This window comes from Haliaeetus leucocephalus, unplaced genomic scaffold (genome assembly GCF_000737465.1).
Source record: "Haliaeetus leucocephalus isolate CR32 unplaced genomic scaffold, Haliaeetus_leucocephalus-4.0 Scaffold722, whole genome shotgun sequence".
Lineage (NCBI taxonomy): Eukaryota > Metazoa > Chordata > Aves > Accipitriformes > Accipitridae > Haliaeetus > Haliaeetus leucocephalus.
In genome coordinates this window covers 5,693,186-5,719,890 of record NW_010973158.1, presented here as the reverse complement: position 1 = coordinate 5,719,890, position 26,705 = coordinate 5,693,186, and the positions used below count along the sequence as shown (strand labels likewise).

Below are 26,705 nucleotides of genomic sequence, written 5' to 3'. Positions count from 1 at the left end.
GGTCAACACGCTGGAGGGAAGGGATGCCATCCAGAGGGACCTTGACAGGCTTGAGAGGTGGGCCCGTACGAACCTCTTGAAGTTCAATAGGGCCAAGTGCAAGGTCCTGCACATGGATTGGGGCAATCCCAAGCACAAATACAGGCTGGGCAATGAGTGGATTGAGAGCAGCTCTGAGGAGAAGGATGTGGGGATATTAGTGGATGAAAAACTGAATATGAGCCAGCAATGTGTGCTCACAGCCCAGAAAGCCAATGCATTCTGGGCTGCATCATAAGAAGTGTAATCAGCAGGTCGAGGGACGTGATTCTGCCCCTCTACTCTGCTCTCATGAGACCCCACCTGGAGTACTGCATTCCGTCCCGAGGCCCCCAACATAAGAAAGACATGGACCTGCCCAAGGAGGTCCTTATAAGGACAGGTTGAGGGAGTTGAGCTTTTTTAGCCTAGAGAAGAGAAGGCTCCGGGGAGAGCTTATAACAACCTTCCAGTACTTAAAGCGGGCCTACAGGAAAGATGGGAAGGGACTCTTTAACAGGGAGTGTAGTGATAGGACAAGGAGTAACAGTTTTAAACTGAAAGAGGGTAGATTTAGATTAGATGTAAGGAAAAAATTCTTTACTGTGAGGGTGGTGGGACACTGGAACAGGTTGCCCAGAGAATTTGTGGATGCCCCATCCCTGGAAGTGTTCAAGGCCAGGTTAGATGGGACTTTGAGCAACATGGTCTAGTGGAAGGTGTCCCTGCCCATGGCAGGGGGTTGGAACTAGATGATCTTTAAGGTCCCTTCCAACCCAAACCATTTTATGATTCTGTTCTATGATTCTGTGAAGATTATGGACTAAAACCTGAGACAGATTGGGAAGTACAGGAAAATTATGCTCATAAATTATGGTGAATGAGCTATTTCATTAAAGCAAGACAGTGTGTGGAGAACTTACAGCACCTTAACCAGTCAATCTGTCTACAGTTTGACCTTTGTAACTGCTACTGAAATAGGCATGATCTGAAAACAGTGCAGCTAGAACTTATGTAATACAGGTGAAAAAGGACTATGGCAAGCTCCCTGAGACATAATATATGTTGGAGATACCTCTGACAGGCACTCCTCTTCTCCACAGTGCTGATACTGACTCCTAATTAAGGAACATCACTGGGAAAGGGATTGTCACTTTGTCACAAGGGATCCTTCCTGAGCCTCCATATGCAACATCAGACAACATTTCCTCACTTCTGTCACGGTGGTGTCAAAAGGTAAATGAGAAAGTTGTTCATGAATTGCTTTAAAAAAATCTTAAACCCATCATATACATGCTTCATTACTACATTTTAACTATCTTACCTGGTACAAAATAATCATTCTCTGTAAACCAGTTGTATTCTAAGTGGATTCCCAGACGAGCAGCCTTAACAGTAACCAGAAAAACTAAGTAGACAACTGAAACCGTACCTAGAAAAGACAAGAGCCAAACAAACATCATGAGGCAGTAGAAAGTATTTGTGATCTGTTTTATTCTGGCTCCATCCAGCTAGTTACCAGTAGCCCAAACACATAGGGTTGGTATTCATTCTTAAAAATACAGGCTAGTCTAAATTTTCTTTTTCTTTATTTCTTTCATAGGTCAGAGAGAAAGAATAATGCACTTGCACCCAATGGAAGCTTTCAGCATGTTTAATGTTCTCCAGATGCTGCAGTAGTGACAGTGGAAGAAGTACCCTGAAATCCCTGGTGCTGGGCAGGTAGGGAGAGCTCTAGGCAGTAACTCATTGGTTCCAGCTTCAGCTGCCAGGATTTTAATCTAACATGAGACAAAGTTGGCCACAGTACTGCAGCCATTACAACATCTATTCCGTCACTGACTTTTTGAACCCAATGGCCCAATGAGATATGAATGTTTACTGCAGTTGTGAACTTCACACTGTGAGCTAGAAACTGATAAGGGCATTTGATCACTACTGATTTAAACTTTATCTTTATCATAACCATGGATAACCTTGATCATAACACTGGATTTGCATTCCATCTCATTGGTTCAGAGGCATCCAGCAATACTCTGCACAGCTAGAGGCCTACAGGTAAGATCACAGATAGGTATAAATGCCTTGCTGTGTCTGCCTGTGGGATGGAAAGCATATGATCTTGGCTCCTGCCATTCAGAAGAGGTAAGGACAGAATAATAAGTACCTAAAAATTGAAGGAAACTGTACAACAGTAATTAAGGCTACTGCAATGCAACATCCCGGCCAACGGTACTGCTAGTCACCAGAGAACAGGCTATAGGTAAGTAAAACCAAAGAAACAGCATTTTTACAGTTTATAATACAGGTTCAGATAAGACATAATTTCTTTCTAGGAATATCTCCAAGGTTAAAAAATAAACTGAAGAAATTATAATTCGATTACACAGAGCATAGTCAAGGAATTAGGAAGATAAAAGGTTCTGTACTTGAGGATCAGCTTAATGGCTACAATATTCTGTAGTTTCCTAATGATTTAGGTTTCTGTAGGTGTAAAGATACATAAAAGTGCTCTATTAAGATTCATTTCAGCATCTCAAAAATTGCCTTCCATTTTTTCTGGTCCTATAAATGTCAAGGTTTACAAAAACTAAGGCAACTTTGAACAGCTTCTGAATTACACAATAATCTACTGAAGTTATGAGAAATTCATATTTTAATATTCAGGTTCTCAAATAAAAGAATAGTTGCCCATGATAATGTGCTGCTTTTAAAAAAAGATACAGTTATGGCTAGACCTCACTTGATCAAATATTTTCTTATTCTTAATGTTATACCTAGTCTACGTAAAAACCTTACTTTTTACACAGAGGTACTATCACTTACCCAAGTTCCTGTGTTGCATTTTCATTTAGTGGTTCCAGCAACAGCAGATCCAAGCTCTAATTAAGTGTCATACTGGAACACAGGACAAACTAGACTCTCAATTCCCTGTCCTCTACCTCCTTTACAATACATCTCCATCATCTTTCAACCTATTCTGTGATCCCCCATCCCCTTTCCTTTTCTCTTCATCATGGGCTTCAATACTATGCCCTCAGACCTCTCCTACTTCATAAACTGTGACCAACCCTACCCATCATCCATGTACTTTATCCATTTCACCAATACCACCTGCCTCAGTCTTCTACCTCAACACATGGAAGCAAGGAGGAGTCGCAATTTTTGACCTTGTAGGGTACAACAGGCCAGGGTATTGGGAGCTGGGGCAAAGCACAGCAGCAGGTTATGCTGATTGATGTTGTGATTAATTAATCAACTGATTGGCAGCAAATGACTTCAGGTCAGAAGCAATTAATCTTTGGAAGTAATTGCCTGTGTTGAATGTTTACCAGATGAGGAAGGGTATGCCTGACTGTTTGTGCCAAGGAAGTAAACATCAAATGCTGCATAGTAGTATGTGTACCACAGTCTGGGAAAATCTGTTGTAAATACATAGAACTTGTTTTCCAGGATTATCAAGTGAGTAAAAGAAAAAAAACACAGAATCATAGAATCATTTAGGTCGGAAAAGACCCTCAAGATCATCGAGTCCAACCATCATCCATGCCCACTAAACCATGTTCTGAAGTGCGTTGTCTACATGCTTTTTGAATACATCCAGGGATGGTGACTCCACCACTTCCCTGGGCAGCCTGTTCCAATACCTGAAAACCCTCTCAGTAAAGAAATTTTTCCTAATATCCAATCCAAACCTCCCCTGGCGCAACTTGAGGCCATTTCCTCTCATCCTATCACTAGTTACTTGATAGAAGAGACCAGTACCCACCTCACTACAACCTGCTTTCAGGTAGTTGTAGAGAGTGATAAGCTGTCCCCTCAGCCTCATTTTCTGCAGACTAAACAACCCCAGTTCCCTCAGCCGCTCCTCATAAGACTTGTGCTCCAGGCCCCTCACCAACTTGGTTGCCCTTCTCTGGACACGCTCCAGCACCTCCATGTCTTTCCCATAGTGAGGGGCCCAAAACTGAACACAGGACTCGAGGTGCGGCCTCACCAGTGCTGAATACAGGGGAACAATCACCTCCCTGCTCCTCCTGGCCACACTATTTCTGACGCAGGCCAGGATGCCTTTGGCCGCCTTGGCCACCTGGGCACACTGCTGGCTCATATTCAGCCAGCTGTTGACCAGCACCCCCAGGTCTTTCTCTGCTGGGCAGCTTTCCAGCCACTCTTCCCTAAGCCTGTAGCACTGCACGGGGTTGTTGTGACCAAAGTGTAGGCCCCGGCACTTGGCCTTGTTGAAAGTCCTTATTAACTGTAAGACTGAAGCAAAGCAGGGTAGAAAGCCTGTAGGTGATTAACAAACCAAGCAGTGAATCACTCCGAGGCACAATATCGGCTGCCGGGAAACTACTGGAAGAGTGGCTGGAAAGCTGGCTGGTGGAAAAGGACCTGGAGGTGTTGGTTGACAGCCGGCTGAATATGAGCCAGCAGTGTGCCCAGGTGGCCAAGAAGGCCAATGGCATCCTGGCCTGCATCAGAAATAGTGTGGCCAGCAGGAGCAGGGAGGTGATTGTTCCCCTGTGCTCGGCACTGGTGAGGCCGCACCTCGAGTCCTGTGTTCAGTTTTGGGCCCCTCACTACAGGAAAGACATGGAGGTGCTGGAGCGTGTCCAGAGAAGGGCAACCAAGTTGGTGAGGGGCCTGGAGCACAAGTGTTGTGAGGAGCGGCTGAGGGAACTGTGGGGTGGTTTAGCCTGGAGAAAATGAGGCTGAGGGGAGACCTTATCGCTCTCTACAACTACCCAAAGGGGGGTTGTAGTGAGGTGGGTACTGGTCTCTTCTATCAAGTAACTAGTGATAGGATGAGAGGAAATGGCCTCAAGTTGCGCCAGGGGAGGTTTGGATTGGATATTAGGAAAAATTTCTTTACTGAAAGGGTTTTCAGGTATTGGAACAGGCTGCCCAGGGAAGTGGTGGAGTCACCATCCCTGGACGTATTTAAAAGATGTGTAGATGTAGCACTTAGGGACATGGTTTAGTGGTGGACTTGGCAGTGTTATGTTAATGGTTGGACTCGATGATCTTAAAGGTCTTTCCCAACCTGAATGATTGTATTCTATGATTCTACTCATTGGAGTAGCTTTCACTGTCTTCTACACATTTTAGCCACAATGAACTAATGCTATGAAAGTATTTGTTACCTACCTAGGACATTAAACTTTGCAAAGAAGGATGGAGACTTCAGATTTAGCAGGGGCAGAAGAACAGCAATCAGGTAAAATGGTACTGTTTGTGATTTGTTCCACCACTCCTCGAAGAGTTCAAAACCAGTATTGTTGCCAGAAGAGAAGATCACACTCTTGTTCTGTGGTGGGTGACTGCTAGCAGCACTTGGACAAATGACTGGGAGAAAGGAAAAGAAAAATATCCCCAGGTGAAAATGGTTTCACTTGCATAGAATCTTCACAGCCAAGATCCTATAATTTCTGGAGTGTTCTACCTATGGGGAATAAGACCACTCAAAAGCAATGTTTGACAATTCAGTTCCTAACTTCTATTTGTTTTTTTATCAGGAGTTCAGTGCTAAGGTTTCATTGGTAGGCACCCTGCACTCTAAGCTGACAAGTGCTATGTTTTTTTCAGCCGAGCACAACAAAGATGCTATTTGTCTGACACCTGAGCTAGGGCATAGGATCAGCCTTCAAGGTGACATACCAGTAACTAGGTGTGTTCAGTGCCTACATGCATCTGCTGGAATCAAGTCATAGGAACACACCTCTGCAACTGGCTGCGTATTTAGCTTTGTAATCTGTCCCTGCACACTTCAGTAAGATCATATGAACCAAGATGCAAGCGCACCTGTGTATAGAAGAGCCTGTATTACTGTACACTGCTCTGGGAACACACAAACTAAGGATGACAAGAAAGCTACTACAACAATTGGCAGGTCTAAAACTCATGCACTGAACCAAAACATCCTGTCATCTTGGTGCCGTGCCAGGTGCAAGTACAACACTGCTAGACAAAAAAACGGAAGCAATTTATGCACCCATAGTATATGCACCCATAACACTTGCAAAAGGGAACATCTCACTGCTGTTACATGGTGGCTGATCAATGGCAGCACCTGAACAAGTGACTGGAACAAAACCAACCAACCAAAAAGATCCCTTGATAAAAATGTGTTTATTTGATTTTTGTTATAATCAGCATTTCTTTCTAACACATGCCTACAAAGTTACATGTTGAAATATGAACCTGTGTTACTGTTCTTATAATGTCTTATTTTAAATTTTGGCATCCTGCAATACTTGATAGCCTCCCTCCTACATTGGCTGCACGCCTGTTCTGTTACAAAGGCAAAGGTGTAAAAAGTGTTCTGCCAAATTTCTTGAGAGACCATTATGTTACTTCCAGTTTTCTCATTTGCTGTCTCTCCATTGCTTATAAGAGGACTGTTTCACAGACCTTGAAAAATGCTTTTGTTGTTACTGATCTCCTTGGTAGCCCTGAATGCCCTGCCAAGAGTCATTTGAGCATCTGGCAGCCATTAATTTTGTGAAGCAGCTGCTTTAAATCTTCCAGTTGCTGGAGGATGCTGTGGAATATTGTTGTCTACTTTGTCTCCAAGTTATACCCCCTGCTGCATTAACAATGGGACAGAACAGCAGAAGCAGGACAGAGCACAAGAGAAAGAGCACTGCAGCAGCTATTGGTGCCTTGCTGGTAAGGAGAAACAGGATTCAACGCTAGCTCAAATGCAAATCAACTGGTTTTCAGAATTTATTTCTCAACTCCTTTGCCTGACTCCAAGAGCTGCCCTCCAGAAACACGGCTGCAGCTAGTGTGATGTAGCTGTCTGGCTGGTACTGAAATGTTTCCCCATTCCCCTAAGCACCCAGGATACAGAAAATTTTCTGCTTTGTAACAAAGCACTACATGTTCAGTTACTATATATAGGTAGCAAGATCAGAGGCTGACAATGCCTAGCTCCTGCCTTCATTCTACGTTATTCTGCTTACTTAAGAACTTGCAACAGACCTGTCTCCATACTTGACTGCGGTTTCTTCCCTTAGTTGTGCAAATGTCAGACTCTCCACAAAACACAAGCGGATGCTCATTTAGCCTGACATTTGTTTCTTTTTGTGCTGAACATCATTAAAGCTGTTCTTATGGCATTTTTGTAATTAAGAATGTTGCTGTAGAGGTGGTGAGGAGCAAAGATGTCCCAGCCAAGATTTTAAACAGTAAACAGATCTGATGTGCCTTAACTTTAGGGTGCGAAAGATAAAATTCCTTAAGGCAATTCCTCACTGAGCAACTACTGTTAAGAGGTCTAACATTCATGGTTTTAAGGAGGATCTGTCTGGGTATACACACACTTGTAATTTGCTTTTTAATCCTTATTCCCACCCTCACTTACTTTTTTTTTTTTCTTTTCAACTATTAAGCTTTCCAAGTGTGTGGTTATTTGTGGAAGTACAAATCCCAGATAATCAGTACAAAGTACAAATCCCAGAAAATTACAGTTTTTTTAAAAAACAGGTAGTTAGAACTTATGATATACATTTTATAACTGGAATGTGGTTAGGCAAGGAAACATGATGATCTGCCTTTAAACCCCCACCCCAAACCAGGAAACAATACTAATAAGTGCTCTTACCTTTGTTACTTCCATTCGTGCCAGGAACAATATCTGTTACATTAATGTCATGCACAAAGTCTGAAAAGAAGAAAATCTTACTATCAATGCCCCAAACCTGCTGTTAGGCTTTTGTCTGTTGACTTGATAAAAATTAAGTAAGCAAATCTTTAGGAAAATGACATCAGAGGCACTTGCAATTCCCCCAACCCCAAGTGGATATTTTAAAACTTTCTTTTAGAAGTGTTTTAAAGTAGCCCCCCACTGCACTACTTTCTTCTCAGCAGCCCTGTCCTTTTATGAAGTTCCCAAGCCTCCCCTCCCAGCCGCTCATTCCTGTTTCCCCAGTACACCTCCACTTGTCCCAGCTCCTCTGTCTGCAGCGTTGTACAGTAGGTTAGTGGGGAGATGCGTCTTAAAACCAGTCTCTTTTGGGACAGAAAAAGAGTGCATGCAACTACATCCTTAGTCCAGATGGTATTATATGGAAAAAGCTTCCCCTACTAATTTTTCTAATCTTTTTCTCAGAAGAGACTCCGTGGGATGCTTTTTCCATGTTGTATTTTAAAGAAAGGTATCTCTGGAAAAAGATTTAAGTCTCACTGTCTACAGTCATCTCTAGTAGTATTTTGTTTCCAGTACACTCCTGTGCTACGTTATTGCTCTGCCACACCAGGTATTTCTTAGTTTCTGCAACTTCACCAGTATGAGAGTGTTGGATAGCAATTTCCTTATATTTATGTATATATACACACAGAAAATGCCCATCAGCGTGGAAATTTAATTAGTGTGTCTGTTGTTAAAATTTGCTTCTGCTGCATGTGGGTGTATTATGCACACAGAAAATCAACTGCGGCAGTAGACCTCAGATCTTTTTAATGCAATTAACTGCAACTTGTTTCCATAAAAAAAGTTTTGTTCCCACAAGACTTTTTTCTATTTTTTGTGTCTTCATTTTGATTTATGACACCCTGAATCACAGCTAAGTTTCTTATACTTACTGATATCAGTTCAGTTCAGCAATCAGAAGATTTAACTAAAATAATTCATCACCTCCTCACTTCACCACTGCTTTGTTTTACTAGTTAAAAAAAGTACCTAGTGTGAAGCCATCAAAAGAACTGATAGCTCTTAGAGAATTAGAGCTCTTTAGAATTAGTTATAGATGGATATCCAACCTATGTGTCCTCTGTACTTAAAAAGTGTTTTAGGACTAGCAATTGTATTTTTGGATTTATTTGTTTCATAAAACAAACACAAAACAAAAGGATGGGACACCATGTTAAAAAAAAAAAAGACAGGATATCATACTTATAGAATCATTTAGGTTGGAAAAGACCTTCAAGATCATTGAGTCCAACCATTAACCATGCCCACTAAACCATGTCCTGAAGTACCCTGTCCACTCGCTTTTTGAATATCTCCAGGGATGGTGACTCAACCACTTCCCTGGGCAGCCCATTCCAAAGTTTGACAACCCCCTCAGTAAAAAAATTTTTCCTAATATCTAACCTAAATCTCCCTTGCCTCAACTTGAGGCCATTTGCCCTTGTCCTATCTCCAGCCACCTGACAGAAGAGACCAGCACCCACCTCACTACAACCCCCCTTCAGGTAGTTGTAGAGAGCGATAAGGTCTCTCCTCAGCCTCCTCTTCTCCAGGCTAAACAACACCAGCTCCCTCAGCTGCTCCTCATAAGACTTGTGCTCCAGGCCCCTCACCAACTTGGCTGCCCTTCTCTGAACACAACTCCAGCACCTCCAAGTCTTTCCTGTAGTGAGGGGCCCAAAACTGAACACAGGACTCGAGGTGCGACCTCACCAGTGCCCAGTACAGGGGAACAATCACCTCCCTGCTCCTGCTGGCCACACTATTTCTGATACAGGCCAGGATGCCACTGGCCTTCTTGGCCACCTGGGCACACTGCTGGCTCATATTCAGCCGGCTGTCGACCAGCACCCCCAGGTCCTTCTCTGCCGGGCAGCTTTCCAGCCACTCTTCCCCAAGCCTGTAGCGCTGCATGGGGTTGTTGTGACCCAAAGGCAGGACCCTGCACTTGGCCTTGTTGAACCTCATACAATTGGCCTCAGCCCATCGATCCAGCCTGTCCAGATCCCTCTGTAGAGCCTCCCTACCCTCAAGCAGATCGACCCTGCCTCCCAACTTGGTGTCGTCTGCAAACTTGCCGAGGGTGCACTCAAACTTGCTGAGGGTGCACTCAAACTGGCTTACAGTTCTTGCATTCTTTGTGTACTACTAATTTCTAGACTATCCTCCCTTAGGAAATAAATTTGTTCCCACCTAAATTGTGTGTGCAGATTTTTTAAAAAGTCATCTGAATGTACAAGAAATACAGTAGCCTGCTTAGAATAACTTAGAAACGCATGGCTGGAAGATGCCATTGTGTCAAACCTACATCCTATTACCCATTTTACAACTTAGTAATTAAGTAGCCACAATGAAAGTTAGGATAAGAATCCAATGATTAAAGTTATCACAGAGCAAACAACTTAAATAAGAACCCTAACAAATATAGGTAAATGATAAAAGAACATGCCAATCTAAGGGAAAAGCAGGACTTCTTTCCTAGAAAAGGAACTGTTTCAATCATTCTGAAGTTTGCTTATTAGAATTAGGAGTTATTTGGTTAAGAATAATTTAGGATTAAAGTGCTAACCTTATTAAAAAAACCCAAAGTCTAAAATGAAATGGCCTTAACAACGTATGAATTAGGTCAGCTGTAAAATATACCAGTCATTAACCAATAAAGTATGTCCTTCAGGGATGGTGGGAACTCTAATTAAACATTGTTTAAGAGGTATAAATGTCTGTGCTGTTATTTGCCTCAAAGATTTGTTAATTACTTTCAAAACAGAAACTCTTAAATCTTAGTTGTTCTGTTCAACGCTATGAGTCAGATTTTCAAAGCTCTCAATTCCAACATTTATTCCCACAACTCTACATACCTAATTGATTGTATCCACAAAAGCTTGTGTGTCTGTGCACGTACAAGGGTGTAAATAACCAATGTTTTCTTTTGTAGCAACGCCAGACTAAGAATTGTTCTTACACTCTGCTACAGTTCATCGTTCCTTCAGGGACGCTTGCAAGAACCTTCTATATGGCAGCACTCTAAGTGTGCTTGTTGAAATCTAGAATGAAACTAGATTTTTTTTCCATTAATCTGGATCATTGCAACAGCCTAGCCTATTATGTGGCTGTTCAAATAGTTACACCCATGCAAACAAGGAGGGAGTGAAAATACAAAGTGGAAACAAGCAACCAGGTTTGGGTTGTTTAAACTACACCAAGAAGCCTCATTACTGACATGCAAATCAGGTAATTGGTACTTTGCCTTTGATTAAAACCACACTTCAAGAGAGAAACTGACAAACTGACTTTGAAAACATACATGACTGTGCCCATAATCACACACATAGTTACTTATTCTCACTTGACTTTTCATGCAAAGTAACAGAAAAATGAAGATTAAGTAAAATGGACAATTCTTTTTCAGTATACAGCAAAGTCTTGATCTTTCCACAACATAGCTGTAAAATTTAACCAAAAATGTATACTTACTGTATATAAACCTTCCTGTGTTGAACAGAAAGTTGGACATAAGCACCCAATAAACAACCATGGCTCCAACAAGCGATACCATAGAAAATAAGAGGCTTGACCATTGACCAAAGGATCCAAAGTAATACTTGCAAACATCTGGAAATTCCCAGTTTGAGGTATCTATTAAAGCTGAAGAGGATACAAAACCCAGAAGCATATTTAAACAAAATGTTATATTAGAGTCAGTAGAACTCTTCATGACAGTATGTGTTCTTGTTTCAGAGTACTCTTGACAGAAATTCACAGTGCTTCCAAGGGCTAAGAAGATTGCTGTTAACTTTAAATTTGAACATTCATAAGGCCTTTGAAGGAGCCTGAAGTGGTAGAGGCTTTTATTGTGGCTATACTACTACTTTGAGTACTTCCAGAAGCACTGGAATAAGACATGGTGACAAAAATGCAGCCATGCATTTGCAGCTAAAGGCTTTTGCATGAGGTATGGCAAAGTAGGCCAGACCATGAACTAGTCCTCAACAATGCCCTGAAATGAGCTGTCACAAACTGGAGGTCTTAACTGCCTTTATCTGAGCAAGTGAGGGGTTAGTTTATGCATAAAAGCACCAACTACAAAAGCTGCAAGATGAGTTTTGAACAATAAAAGTACATTCTAAGTAGAACTACTGTCATTGAGGCAATTGTCCATAAATTGCTTCCGACATAATATACATAAATATTAGGGTAGTACAGACATACAACACAAGTGGATGCAGCTACAGCCCATGCTGTTCCACTGCAGAACATGATCAGAAATACAGGTAGAGAACTGGACAGTGTTTATGGAGCAGAAGGGAAGCCTCTAACTCTGCAAGTCCCCAAACGCTTAGTAAGTGAACATTTGAAACGGTGCTTGCTAAGAGTTTGGGTTTGGCTATAATACTTAGGTTCCAGAGAACTGAAGGACCATCTAATAGGGGAAGACAGATATTTAGGTGACAGAGCTTAGATCAGACTACAAAAGTAGGGAGACATTCAAAGGAACAGCTTTTATTTGCAGGTCAGATCTAACATATACTAAAGATACAGACAAACTATGAATCTATTAGATCTCTGTATTTCACACTTCATGGAAATATCTGCGTTATGAAGCTTTGTATTTCTTACGTATCATTTTCCGTGATTTCACAACTCTGTAGCAGCAATAAAGAGTCAAAATGCCCATCAGTAAGATGAGAATGATTCCAGAAGTAAAGCCTGCCTGTTAAGAGGGAGAAATACATTTTACTTTATCAGTAACACTACAGAAAAATGAAGAGCAAGCCATGTTGCCAAAAACAATTTCATACACATACACTTTTAATAGTTCTACCTGTTTTATTCCCCATGGGATACTTAATATAGATGTACCCATCATTGTATTCCATATCATAAATCTAGGAAGAAAAGAAAAAAGCCAGTGAATAATTTAAGAAGCACTCTTACTTCATACTACCCTCTTAGCTACAACAGTTATGCATACAATATAGAACATTCACTAATAATGCATTTTCTGGCTAATATATGGCAAGGTGCTTAACATACATTGTCACTACACTGGAGTTTTTACCATAGCCATCTGTGCAACTGTCAACTTTAAAAGCAGTTCCTAATGGACTGTACACGTAGATTTCATCAGGAGCTGGAAGTACATGATCAGGAGCAATCTAACAAATAGGTAAAAAAAAAAAAAAAGACTTATTAGTAACACCAAAGTAACTATTGTCCCAAATACAGCAAGCCAACTGTTGTAAATCACAAAATCTTTCAATGAAAAGTGCATTAAAAAAAAAGGTTGCTCTACATTAATTTTCTCCCCATGAGAAAAAAACAGTTGATAGGATTTTTCGCTAGACAGCAGAAAACCAGATTTTTCTTCTACAAAATGTAACATACTACGCACAGACTATATTAGTTCAATCATTGCAGCTGACCGCTGCTTAAATCTTCTTATAGATGGGAGAAATGAGTACACACATTTGAGCAGCCTGGACCACTGTTAAAAAAATTCAAGCTGTTTGTCTGTTTTCTGTGGATGGTGAAGGCATTGCACAAAAAGTCAATCACAACTTGTGATAACACAAGACTTACTAAGGCACTCAGCTACTAGATATTTACCTCAAAGCAAGCTGCAGAGCAATCTTCCCCCTACCTTTATTCGTGCTTCTTTTATAAACCTTGGCTGTGGAAGACCCAACATGCCAGACACCACTCAGTTAATCTGGCCCTGTCTTTGCCTTACCAATGCCCTGTCTGCAGGAGACGTGAGCCTGCTGTAGTAATGAATTCGCTTATTCATTGCTGAAGCTTCATCAGTGACTCTTTGCGTGTCATCGTTCACACTGACTATGTTTGTAGGCTCCACATGAAATGGTCTAAAGGAGGGAAAAAAAAAAAGAAAGAAAAGGAAAACCCTTAAAACCCTAGAAGACAAGAGCTAACATACAACTCAGAAAACAGCTTAGCATCACTCAGGATGAGTCCGTCATTCACTGACACAAAGCAAATGCAAAAATGTCACTGCCATAAGGTAAGCTGCCATCCATGAAAGAATCATGTGTTTGTATCATCCACTTTAAAAATGGCCTCTTGTGCAGATTCTGTGGGGTAACATAACATCAAAATTCAGACCTAATATCCAGTCTATTAGTTCTCAACAATGAGTCACACCAGAACTACATGTTAAATAAGCTTGGCCAAGCTTATTAGTGCCTTTAACCAGTGTTGCCAGAACTACTGATGAGGAACAGAGGTAGAAACAGAAAGTGTGAGAATGCAGAAGCAGAAAAGAGACAAAGAGAGAAACGAGTGGTGGTAATGAGGACCACCTATGAAAAGAGGCTAGGAACTACTAAGCTACCCCAAAACACTGTAGGAAATTGTGTTTAATGGGGAAGGAACCAAGCCCAAGTAAGTCCTTGTGCTCATACTATTTTTAAGCCAATGCAACCAGGAATGGAATTTGTCACAGAACATGAAACAACAGATGCCCACTCGCAGTTCTGAGCTACTTCAAGACTTCCTTTCAGATTAGGGTAATCACAGAGAACAGGACTGTCAGCAACAGAAGTCCTATGTCTCTCATACAGAGATGTACAGAATACAGGCGGTCTCCCTTACCTCTTCCCCAGATGAGTTAGACTGCAGGCATAGTAACAGCCACTAAAGGAGAAAGCAGCCACACCACATGCCCCTTGTTTTCTCTACACACACATAGGTACAGAGCAAGCAGAATGAAAACTGCTCCTGGAGTTTCAACACAACAAAAATCGGCTTCTCGCAAAGGGCGCTACCAGAGATATGCAATGCAAGCAAGATATTGCAAAGATTTTTTTTTTTAATCAAGTGTCATTTCCTTCCATATAGGCATACTGTACTATTGCCTAAATGCGACATTCACTCCTAGCACTGACAGGCTAATTTCTCACCTAAGAGTGGAGATACTGGTGGCCTATAAGCCTTGATATAGGGTTTTGGGTTTTTTTCCCTTTCACCAGTGCTTTTAATTTCTAAAGCAATCTCATCAGCTTTCTGATCTTCTTCTTCCAGGTTGATATTTAAATCACTCAGAAACAAGAACTAGCCCCAAACCAGAACCCACAAAAATACAGATTCCAACAAGTTTCAGGCTACCAAGAGCAGAAATTAGGTCAGCAATAAACCCATGCCATTTTTCCTGTAATACAAGCAGAGCCTATTTGAATTGACTGTTTTTCAATACCCATTTCTGGCTCTGACTACAAAGGAACTTGGTCAATCCCTCCTGCCCCAGCTCTCAATACTGTGACAAAGGTCCCATTCTCTTTCCCAGTGAATCATTAAGCATTTGCACCATGGCACCACCTTTCATCTGGAAGGAAGAAAAGGAATACAGCTCTGAAGCTGGTTGTTATATCTTTGGAAGACATGAAGGTAGGTCCTTATTCCTGTGTGCTTAAGGGGACACAGCAGGCAAGATTATTTATGGGACTAATAAAAACTGACAAAAGTGGAAAACAGAGAAAAATAACTTCCTTCTCCACAAATTCATTCTTTCATCTTAGACTTCATTAATTCTTGCATCTTCCTTCATCATGGAAAAAACTGCTTAGGCTTACTAAGCCATTTCCCACTCACTGAAATGAAAGTGAACACATTTTCAATTTTTAAAGCATTCTCAACTGACTCTTCTTTTCCATGTCTATGACATAAAGGGGGAAATTCCCATTTTGTGTGTGGACTTCTGTGGTGTTCTTATAAACAATTAAGAGAGATACCGCAATTAAACAGGAATACATTTTAAGCAATAGCTTTATTACTCAAGGCAGAGGCACACAGGGCTAACTAATTCCATAGGTTCGTAACGTACAAAAATACACATGGACTGTCAGCTCTAAAGGACTTCACTTGTTTTAGCTTAAAATTTATTGGGCTGATCCAATCATTGGACACTCCTAAAAAATATTTCATTAGAAGACCTGTAAAATAAAGACTGTTGTTATGAAAACAGGAAATGTAATAAGTTTAAATCCCTCCCCACCTCCAGTCAGCTCTCTGCTGTTTTCTTTTTGGAGCACTAACACACAAATTATATTTAGAACATGAAAAGTATGTGTTTTGCTGATTTTACAGCAGCTGCATAGTGTGAAGAGCTTCATGAGGACTACCTCTTTTCCCATCTCCAGTTAATATTATTAGTACATCCCCATAAACTTCTACTGCTACTGTCAAAAAATTACACTGAGACACTTGCTTCAAAGCGAGCAGATCTGTGGCAAAGATTTCCTTCAAAATGGTGTTCAACAACTGCTGACATTGATGTCAAAGAAAATTCTTTCAGACTGGAAGACAGTGGGAGATTATTGTTTAAAGCAATTCAAATTAAAGCCATGGATGATATTAAAATTAAAATAACAGAAAACATGAATACAACATCCTATTTTATGGGGAAAGCAGTGTTATTATTAGTCAACGACCAAACAAATATCAAGAAAAAGTTTCAGGTATAGCAAAAAACCTATCTCTCCGTAGGCAAGAAATTCTTTAGAGAAAGGTATTTCATTTTCTTCAGTATTATGAAGAGAGTCTGGATTGAACAAGCAATTTATGGTCCAGCACAAAACAGAAGGGTATGATCCAGAATCTAATCTATGGGTAAGGAAAAAAAGACTAAACAACCCCAAAGAAATTCTGTGTATCTGTTGCTGCTGCTTCCTGCCTGGACGGCTGCACATGTTTAATGCTGCCAGTACTTGGGCTACTTCGCCTCTTGATCCCTTCTGGTGCACATCTGTTGAGAATGAAAATTATCTAAAGCAACAATTAATTTTCTTTTTCTTAGGGTACCATTGCACTGCTAGTCTTACTGAGCAAGTAACTACACTAAAATAGACTGTCCACCCATCAGTTTTACAGTTATTAGAGATCTCTTTGAAACATCAGTCTGACTTGGAAGCTATATGGGCAGGCTGGGGTGCAACCTTCCTCCCTGATCTCCACTAGGGAGATCTCCACATTTCCCAGCCCTCAGCTATACCTAGATCAAAGACTGGTTGTTGGGCATACTCAGACAGAAGTCTGAGAAGCTCTCAAAGAAGTTTCCAAAGACTGAGATTTTCAAAGCGCAAAGCAAGTAGGATATAATCTGGGGTGTATTTTGGAAAACTCTCTTTAGGGACCTTAAGTCTGGCAGACTAGCACTCTGTAACATGCAAGCATCAGCAGCTGCAACAGATTCCTAGAAAACTTTCTGATTTATACAGGCAATCACATTATATCTCTCACGTGGCAAAATGATTATGAAAAGGATATGGGACAATGTGATCTGGGAAGGGGAGAGGTTACATGACCGGAGGGTGTGACTATCAATGCAAAACAGCGCAGACAATTTCCATGCATTGAGATAAGACTATAGCGTCCAAATGAATTCATTATATCCATACTAAAAAACACAATTACAATTTATATTTCAATAGCTAGCCTGAAAAACAATGCTCTTTTAACCAGGGCAAACACACCAGTAAAACACAGCTGTTTTCTACAGTACAATGAGTATGGACAAGATGCAAGATCTCATGCAGGAGGTCCACACCTCCCATACACTACACCCTGCAGATGTACTTCAGAAGGCATTCCCAGAAAACCTGCAGCTACACTCACCTGCTAGTTATTTCTCACTCACACAAAGGGACAGTTAATAAGAATTCTAGTGCTGGTCCAGGAAAAGAGAGAAGAGGGCTTCTGTCCAAACTTCCTCACATTATGAACTTCAGCAGCAATTTTTGCAAGCAAAGAAAATGAAAAGAGATGCTCATGATTAAAGCTGTTTCCAAATACTGTGCTAGGCAAAGTTCAAGTGTTGGATTTGGAGGGTTAGGGGGAACAGCACAACAGGAAAATTTGTTTGGCAAACTACATACAATCTTGCAACTGCTAGCATCCATCAGGGTGCTACAACTTTTTTCTGGGTATTTTCAGCAATGTACCACATCTTGCAGAGCAATGAAGCAGTATGACGAATACTTACCCTAAGAAGTTTTAAACCAAATAATACTGTTTTCCAAGTACCTTTGCTGAAATATTTTTAAACAACAAACAACTGGTTCTGGACATCTGATCAAAAGTAGTTTTCTGAGTTTTGAGCTGTGACAATATAATGCAATTTTTTGTGTCAGTGCACCTTTTGGCTTTATATGATGGTATTAATGACTTCAAATCAGACAAACTTTTCATATTTAAATAAATAAGAGAAAACCTTCTTTATAGAATGCTTAACAATTTGTTTCCTCTCCTCCAAAAAGACCACAAGGAGCCACTTTAGCTTACTGCACAGCTTGCTTTGACACCTGACATCGATCAGTTACTTTTCAGGGATGCAATAGGATTATTACACAGAAATAAAACTAGTAAATTCCTATGGCTTTATTGTTTTACTGAGTCACCAAATTATTATAGGAATGCTGTACATGGCACAGGAGAAACTAAGGAGTAAAACTGATTCATTATCATGGAAATTAAAGTAAGGAGAAAAAGTAATAAGAAGACAACTATACTCATCAGTTGCTATTTCTTAATCAGGAACTGTCTATCTGCATAGGAACATTACAGATGTCAGTGTGCTTCTCTTAACGAAACCTGTTACAAAGAATTCCACAACTGACCTGATTTTTACTTCCTAAGCTGTCTGAATTTACTTAAGCATTGTAAACAGTACACTTACAGTTTATCCTATAAGACTTTTATTCTCTTGGCAATACATTTTACTTAAACTTCTTCCACATTCACATCACCATTGTCATTATAATGATTACAGCATGACCATGCAAGTATCTTAAAATGCTGGATGCAGAACCAAAATAACCTTTCAGAGCACAATACTAAGCCACCTGTGTTGCTCACGGAATACACATTTTAGCAAATAATCACAAGCTTTACCATACCACATTTCAAGCACTGTTCCCTCTTCTGTGTCAAAGGCAAAGCTATTCTACTCTTCTCTTACAAAGAAGTATGAAGGTTCTTAATTAAGAAGGTTCTAATTCTTCCCAGTTAGGAAGTAGTAATATCAGGAATTAGTAGAAATGTTAGCAACACAGGAAAATGAAAAACAGGCAATGGAGTCAAAAGACCACAGGGGTGTGGAGCTATAAAAGCATAATGAATGCAGCAACAGTAGCCTTGCACAGGTAAGTCCTGACCATTGTCTACCATTTTGCAAGTTAAATGAACTTTGAAAATAAAAGGGAACCAACCACTTCTGCATGAAAAAGGCTTCTCTGACTCTCCTCTACAGACACTGTTTAATTTATAACTGTTTAACTTCACCTACTGATCTCTTCAACATCGTGTGAGAACACTAAGGGACTTCAAAAAGAATAGAAAAAGGAAGGTTTGATCCCCCTTTAGCAGGGGGCATTGCCCAGTTTTTTCATATGCAAAACAACCAACACAAAACATCATTTGTTTCTCTCAAGGTTCAAGTATTCCTGAAGACAATTGCAGTATCTGTTGACAATAAATAAAGAGCAGTCAGAAGAAAAAAAGAAACTCCCTCTCTTGCATACAATAATCATCAATAAGCCATTGCATCAATGACATTCTAGTTTTTAAAGGGACCTACAAAATGGGCAAAACACATCTGATACGGTGTAATTCAGGTCTCTGTGGACGAACAATAACATCCTCTTCAAAAGGATTAAAACTGGCTTTATATTTTCCCCAAATTAGCAAAAGAATACTAGACTAAATAATTTACAATTCTAAAAAACAATTAACTTATTGTTCTTATGTAAACACTAAAAAGCACGCCTTTCAAAAATCCCAAATCCTCCAAGCTGTTAAGAAAACCAAATAACTATGTAAATGCCGTCAAATCTCAAACAACCCAAACAAAAGAACAGAACAGCACTAAGACAGACAAACAGCAATTATAAGCAAATCACACAAAACACTTCAAGAGCTATCTCAATCAAAGCAAAATGACCACCTACCAACGTCTGATCAGGTTTCTGAATAGCGAGTTAAAAAAAGGAGCAAACTAAGCAGAGCAAATCAGGTACTATTGCACTTGCACTGTTTGGTACTTTTACGCATGAGAAACCTCCCTCCCTGGAGCTGCTACTCCCTAAAGCTCTAATGAAGAAGCCCTTCAAATGTGCCCACTGTTCTGACCACAACAGACACAGACCCTGATGGCCTGCTCCTCCTCATTCCTTCTTCTAAAACTGCGGCTGCCTCTTCCAATACACACACGTGGAGTTCAACATTGATTTCCAGGACTTCCTGTTATCCCAGCGCTCATGCCCTTCGTCTTTGTGCCTCTGCATGCTTGGAAGGCAAACGATTAAGCTGTAGAAAATGGGAGAATGAACTCAGGGGACGAGCAGTAAGGACAAAGTGGATGGATCTGCAAAGCTGGAGGTTGTGGAGGTGGGAACACAATCCAAGTACATGCTTCTGCTTTTGGGGCGGGAACCAAATGCCACATGCTATATGACCTCTTATGAAGCTGAGTCTCCAAACTTAAGAAATCACAAGAAAAAAAAAAAACACACAACGAGGAAACAATACCTAACCTCAGTTTTGAAAAGCAGATCTTGACATTTTGATATATCACCAAGGTGTAAACTTCTGTCGTTGCTACTGCATCACCACACCACCTGAAACCCAGTGCTTCTCAAACAGAAAACATACTTCCTCCAACACAGGGAGCTCCTAAAAGCCATATAAATTAGCAGTCGCCTTTTGCCAGGAGGGCCCTGAGCAGCTCAGACACTCCTCAGAAAGAAGATAAAGCAAGAATTCATAGTCATTTTGCACATTTCCTTTTCCCACCTGAAAGTACTCTACCATTTCCTAACCTTTATACACACAATTCTGTATGCTCCTACACCTGTGCTCCATTTGTTCCCCTGGGCTCACTCAGACACTTACCTTCCTGCCTTTGCTCCCAGAGAAAAAGAAAGATTGCTTAGCCCCTGGCTAAGGTTTAAGAAGGCTTTCGTGGTTTTCCAAAGCTGCAGATTGAGACAGCAGCAAAATGCTATTATCAAGAATATTTTTTTTGCTGAAGTGGGCCCCAACAAGAGGATTTTGTATACAACAGTGCCATCTTTAGTTCCTTCAGGAAAACTGCTTTACTGAAATATGAAGCTGGATGCAAAGGGAAAAATAAGAACCTTAAACAGGGTCCAAGAGGTACCACAGGGCTATTCCTTCGCCTAGAAATGCAGAGCAGGTGCCTCCAGCTAGCATCAGAAAGGCAGTGCCCACTCTGATCTCCAATTTGGTTCCATGACCAGCTCACAGAAATCTGCAACAGCAGAGGAAGTCTCCCACTCCAACCTCCTTGGGGGAACAGAGCTGTTAAACTCTAAGAAAACATGCAAAATAACCACTTAGCTAGATATGTGTTATTTTCACAAGCATGGCAAAAGGCTGGGCTGATGAATTTTTCATATTTGCTCAATCTCAAAAAATACTACCTTCTTCTTCTTAAGGGCAGCAAAGGTCGCTCAATTCCCTCAGCACTAGCAAATAATGTATTTTTCCAGCATCACTTGCAGAATGCATACAGAGCCACTTACACATACTGGCAGCCATTTATCTACACCATCTGGCAAGCCTTCTTGCATAGTCTCAACATTTCAGTTTGTTGCGCTAAATAAAAACCATCATGCCTCAGCATACACACGATATTCCGTGTCTGAAGAGCACTTTAAAAGCCACACGCCAAGTTCTTATTAGATCACTCACTCTGAAGTGATGTCAACAGAAGAGTCTTATCCTTATAAACAAAACACAATAAGAACATCTGTTCACCCGGTGCTTGGAAATAATATCATATAGAGACAAAGTAGGAACTGTTTGTACTCAGATCCTGGTTTCCAAATGTTCATCTTCTGTCTTTGTAGGATTCTGTCGCTAAAAGCAAAGATTAAACAACTAATTGCTATATAATCATTCTGTAGGTTCGGCCTTCCTCATACCTTTTGCACTTAAAGTCTTCTGGATTAAACTGTATATTCATGATTCCATAATTGCTTTCATCGCCTCCGACAGGAACCAAGAGAGGTTTGGTATCCTCTTCCATATTTGGTGAATGCGCCACCTCCTTCTAGATTCTGTCAGTTATTCTGACCTAAAAAAAAGGAAACAAGGCAACCGCAGGTAAGTAAAACTGTGTCCCTGCTATGAATTTAACATTAGCAGAGTCCCACAGCGTCAGAAGCTCCTGGGATGAAAAGCACCAGAAAATCCCTTCTATTTGCCACTTGGTAATTCTCATTCCATAATGTAAACATCACAGGGCAAGTACAGCGGGGACAGTATTTTTTACAACACACTATCCATTTAAGTAAAGTGCTCAATGTACAATTGTGCTCTGAATCTCTTTTAGCACTGCAAGAGGCAATATAAATTAAAGGAATATGATGGATGGTGTTGTTTATATTGGGACTGAAACAGGTTTGTAAAAAGTAAGGCTAGGAATCTGAATTTCCTTTGAGCTACCACAGCTAAGAATCGAGTCCACTGTGTGCAAATTAACATGAAATATATTCATATATAGGTCTTACCTTCTTGCTTTCAAAGCATGGGACTCCTTTTCTTACTGCTCCACTGTAAGACCAGTGTGATTTTTAAAGAAGCTGTCTTTCCAATTTGCAACAGCAGAGCCAAGAACAATTTATTAGTTATTAGAGACTATTGTTTCACTAAATTATTTCAAACTTTGCAGCAGGCACATATGCAGTTTTCCAGTATATTTCCCAGAATAAAGATCAGATTATTGCAGTCTACTGTGTCCAGGCTCTTTGAATTAAAGGCAATAAATGGTTTAATAACACATTCATAATAATGTATTATATGCATTCAGAGCACTCCTGGCCAAACAATGGGGAGCAGATCACTTTTAAGATTATGGATTTCCACTTGGACTGAGTTAGTCCTCACATGGGACTTGCTGTGATCTCGTGTGCAGATGAATTAATGTAACAGCTTTAACAGCTCTCACCCCTGCTACCTCCTGAAGAATTCCTCAGCCAGGACTACTTCTTCAAACACATGGTAGAAGTATCTGCTCTTTCGGTGGAACTGTTTCCTGATGCTTTAGAATGTTCGACAGGCTGACAGAAAGAGATGAGAACCAGAGCTGGCACAATATAAGGAAGAATGGCACTGCATGTTTGAAACCTGGGGTGGTGATGGAGGAAGGTAGGATAGGAAGAATGAGGTGTGTATCATCCTCCTGTATCCTCAGGGAAATACACTGTAAAGGCCCAATCCCCAAAACTACATCAACCTAAGTTAAGCACTGCTTCTATCCCTTCCTAGCTGTATGTTGCAAAGTCTCTCATTAGCTCATCCTGCCTCAGGCAAAAAAACCCAAAGAATCTGAAGGAGAGGATGAAAAAGGAAGGAAAGTTAGCAGTTTTCAACCATGCTGACTCTCTGAGGTTCAAACAATTGCTAAAGGAGGAGTGGGAAAACACTGAAGGAGCGCATGGCTGGGACTGCAGAAGCACTAAGTCTGGCTCAACCTGCTGAGGAGGTGCGTTTTAGATGACAGGGACACGCTCCCCCTCTCCCTCCCCGCCCCCGGTGTGCTGTGCACAGGTAATGGCTCTCTGCTCTCCAGGGGAGGGGACCACTGGAGGCTCCAGTTCATGGAAATGCTACTGAAAGCACTAGTCCTGCCCTTGACAGTTCAAGGGCATTTGTGTGATCCCACACTAAACGGGACTGGGAAGACTGATCGGGATGAAAATTAACCATTCTTTCCCTTGCTTTAAATCCAAAGCTTGGGGCTTGTTGTCTGGCTGCACACACTCGCATGCTCGTGCAAAGCGGCGATAGTGCATGGGTGAAGCCATTTCATCTGGCAGTGCTGCCAGTCTCCTCCTAGTTTCGGCATCCATGACGAGATTGGAACAAAGTTACTGAGGCATGATTATGAGTTTAAAGGCATGATTTTCTCTTGTTCATTTTAGCTCTTTGAGAGGACATAACAAGCGATCATTGATAATAACCCAGGCAATCTTAAGAGCCTTATCTGCACTCCCTGGTAGCATCCTCTTTCTCTTGCACTTCATTTTTGCTGTCACACTCTCTAAAGCTTTTTCCTCTCCTCCTTCCAGAGCCTTCCCTAGATGGGGCTTCTCTTACCTACTTTAACTTACTGCTTCCTCTCTTCTGCCACTCTAGCCCTTCTATAAACCATCAGCTCAGATTCTTTGCCCTAAAATCCTTCTCTTCCACATTATTGCTGCTGGTTCTTTGGCCTCAACTGAATGTCTTGCATTCTCTCATCCTTCTCAGCTCCTCTGGTGATGCTCAGCTTAGAAATTCCTGCTCATTTCCTCTCTATTTTCTGTCTCTCCTACACACTGCCAAAATTGCTTTCCAAACTTGCCTTTACTAAGCACTGCTTACAATGAGATTTCTTAGTTCACAGCAATATTTTTATTTCATGTGGCACTCTGTTCCCTTCCAAACCCCATTTATAGCTCTCCTCTTGTTCACTTCTTTCCTATTGATTCCCCTTATTTTTCTAGAGCTCTAGGTCACCTCCTTCCTCCCTACTGATTCCCTGCACACTCCACTATTAAATTCATCCCAGTGCACACCAACTTCCTTCAGCAGCTAAATACTTCTGAAACAAACCCAAAGACCCCAGAGATTTCATGCACTGCTACAGATATCCACCCACTCCTCTGACATTCCCATTACAGAATACTTTTTGCATCCCTCTGACCACCCCTGAAGACACCAGCCTTCATGTACTTTTATTTTTTGCTTTTAATTGTCACCTCTAGATTCTACAGCCTCCTTCTAAGACCTCACCAGTAGTCTTGGGTAGAAGACTGGTAATGTGGTATTATCTTCTTTTATTCCATTCTTTTCTCTTTTTCACCTTAACATCCTGCATGCTTTTTCTGAACAGATACACCTCAGATACAGATCCCTCACTCATTCTGCATTTTGCAAATATCTCTGAGTTTAAATCACACTTTGGATTCAGTCATAAAAATGCAGATGAAAATTTAAATTCCTAATGACTGAACTGAAATTTGAAATAAATTCAAATCCCAAATACTCAGAAGTGTTTTTAGCCAGAACTTTCCGGAAGACTGTGGTACCGAGATCCCTTCCTTCCACAGGCCCCGGTTTACAGTGCAGATAAAGCAGACACGACATGCTAATTTAAGATACTGCTTTGAACACATCCATTCCTTAAAACCTGTTGTAAATAATGTATTTGTGCTTTACAATTCAATCTGACAAGTGCAGACAACATTGATCACCAGTTTGATTTTTTCTGCACTATGGCTATAAATAAAGAACTCAGAACATTTTATAGTATTCCATAAAGAAAAATAATCCTTCCAAAACATGGCATACACTAAGTTTGGCTTGACAGTGTGATTTGGGGCTTATGGAGTTGTTGCTTACTGACTCTCTAAGGTCCACCTAAAAGCTGGATTGGCAAAACCAACTTATTTTTTAAGTGCTTATTGTTAAGAACAGGTAGGTGAAGCCTATGACCAACAAATTGATTACAAATAGATGCAGCTATCACAGATGTAAAGTCTGCAGCTAGAGTCAGTACAGCTTAAAAGACAATTGTAAGCAGAAGAGCAAAATGAAGAAGAATGAACCTGATTAACCTCTCTTTTATCTAATTTCTACCGCTTTTGGCTGGACTGCACTCTCAATAAACATTTTTAATACACGGGATGGAGCCAGTTGTGCCATCTGAACTTACTGCCTGACAGTTTCCATTACAATAACCTCTTCTCAACTGCTTACTTTCCTAGTGTCCTAGTTCCCTAAAGATTTTTTTTATACCGGGTATCTGATCTATGCTCACCTCATTCCAGAGGTTTCTTTTAAAAACCTGTGATATGACATGCAGTATTTGCTATATGGTCTTAAAAAAGCCTGTAATCAGGATGGGGATGTCCAACACAAAGAATTCATGTCAAAAATCAAAGTTGCTTGACAAACCTCATTCTGTTTCTATATTTCACGATACACTGTGCTTACAGTTTCCCTGAGGCCACTGTTGCATTTGAAGAATTACTATGGATCTCTGGGAATTAACGTATGGCTGCTTAGAAATGGAGAAGGCTCTTTTAAAGATATCTGACTCATTTGCTGTCAAACTGGATTTTACTGCAAGTGGGAAAGAGGTTCCTGCTAGTTGTAGTGTATCTGGAGTTGGTCATATGAATTCATGGTACTTTGTCTTCAGCAGTGCTATGAGTTACAAAAGCATCACTGTTCCCTGTTGCTCATTCTCACAGTCTTTCCTCCCCCTATTTGTGGTGGCGCAGCTATGTGTCTTCTTTCTTGTCCTGGTGGAAAGAACAGGACTGGGGAATAGATCTGGCTAAAAAAATAAATCTAAAGAGGAAGATAATTGTTTTGGGTCTTGTCTGGGGTTGTGTGGGTTGTAGTTCTCCAAACCAGCAGTTTCACTGTCCATTCGAAGAGACACAGGTATGGTTTGTGGAAGAAAGAAGGCAATACTTCTAGAAGCATAACTAAAACCACAGCCTGAAGGACCACCTACCTCTGACAGTATGTTCCCTGTTTTTTTCCTTCTGCTCAGAACCTTCGTCATGTAACGCTGCAAAACAAAAGAGCATTTGTGCTGTGACCACTGAATGATGTTAAATATTTTGAAAGCAACCAAGTGACTCTCAAACTGAGGATTCAAAATTAGTGGATTTTTCCTTGTGTTTTATTCCCTGTCCTTAGAATAAGGATAATACCAATACTCGCCTTAGCTCATAGATACATTGTGAAGAGAAATTAACTTTTATGTAAAACTTAGCTGTGATTCGTACTAAGCACTGCAAAAAATGTCAAAGAGGAGCAGTTAAAGATTTTTAAGCAGCAAATAAGGTATGTCTGTCTCATGCAAAAGTGAACTGAACACTATCACTTTGCTGCTCTAATAAAACATTCCCTATTCTAAGAACTGTCCAGCCTGAGAAAAATAATGATCTGATAACTAAGT

General features: G+C 40.7%; 1 protein-coding gene across 3 annotated transcripts in view; it reads right to left on the bottom strand.

Annotated features, from left to right (window-relative positions):
• The window catches only part of SLC38A9 (solute carrier family 38, member 9), a 48,958-nt gene extending 22,668 nt beyond the window's left edge, over positions 1-26,290 (bottom strand). The window contains exons 1-10 of one of the 3 annotated variants that reach the window (XM_010580576.1): positions 26,256-26,290; positions 21,670-21,821; positions 13,446-13,578; positions 12,749-12,870; positions 12,537-12,600; positions 12,332-12,425; positions 11,189-11,359; positions 7,628-7,687; positions 5,170-5,367; positions 1,343-1,450 (exon numbers count right to left, since the gene is read on the bottom strand). In XM_010580576.1, coding sequence (XP_010578878.1) covers positions 1,343-1,450; positions 5,170-5,367; positions 7,628-7,687; positions 11,189-11,359; positions 12,332-12,425; positions 12,537-12,600; positions 12,749-12,870; positions 13,446-13,578; positions 21,670-21,773 — 1,054 coding nt within the window. In that variant the 5' untranslated portion in view covers positions 21,774-21,821; positions 26,256-26,290. Of the gene's footprint in view, positions 1-1,342; positions 1,451-5,169; positions 5,368-7,627; positions 7,688-11,188; positions 11,360-12,331; positions 12,426-12,536; positions 12,601-12,748; positions 12,871-13,445; positions 13,579-20,859; positions 20,899-21,669; positions 21,822-26,255 lie in introns of those variants that run through there. The other 2 variants (XM_010580578.1, XM_010580577.1) reach the window with 2 other exon arrangements.
• Positions 26,291-26,705: the final 415 nt, after the last annotated feature.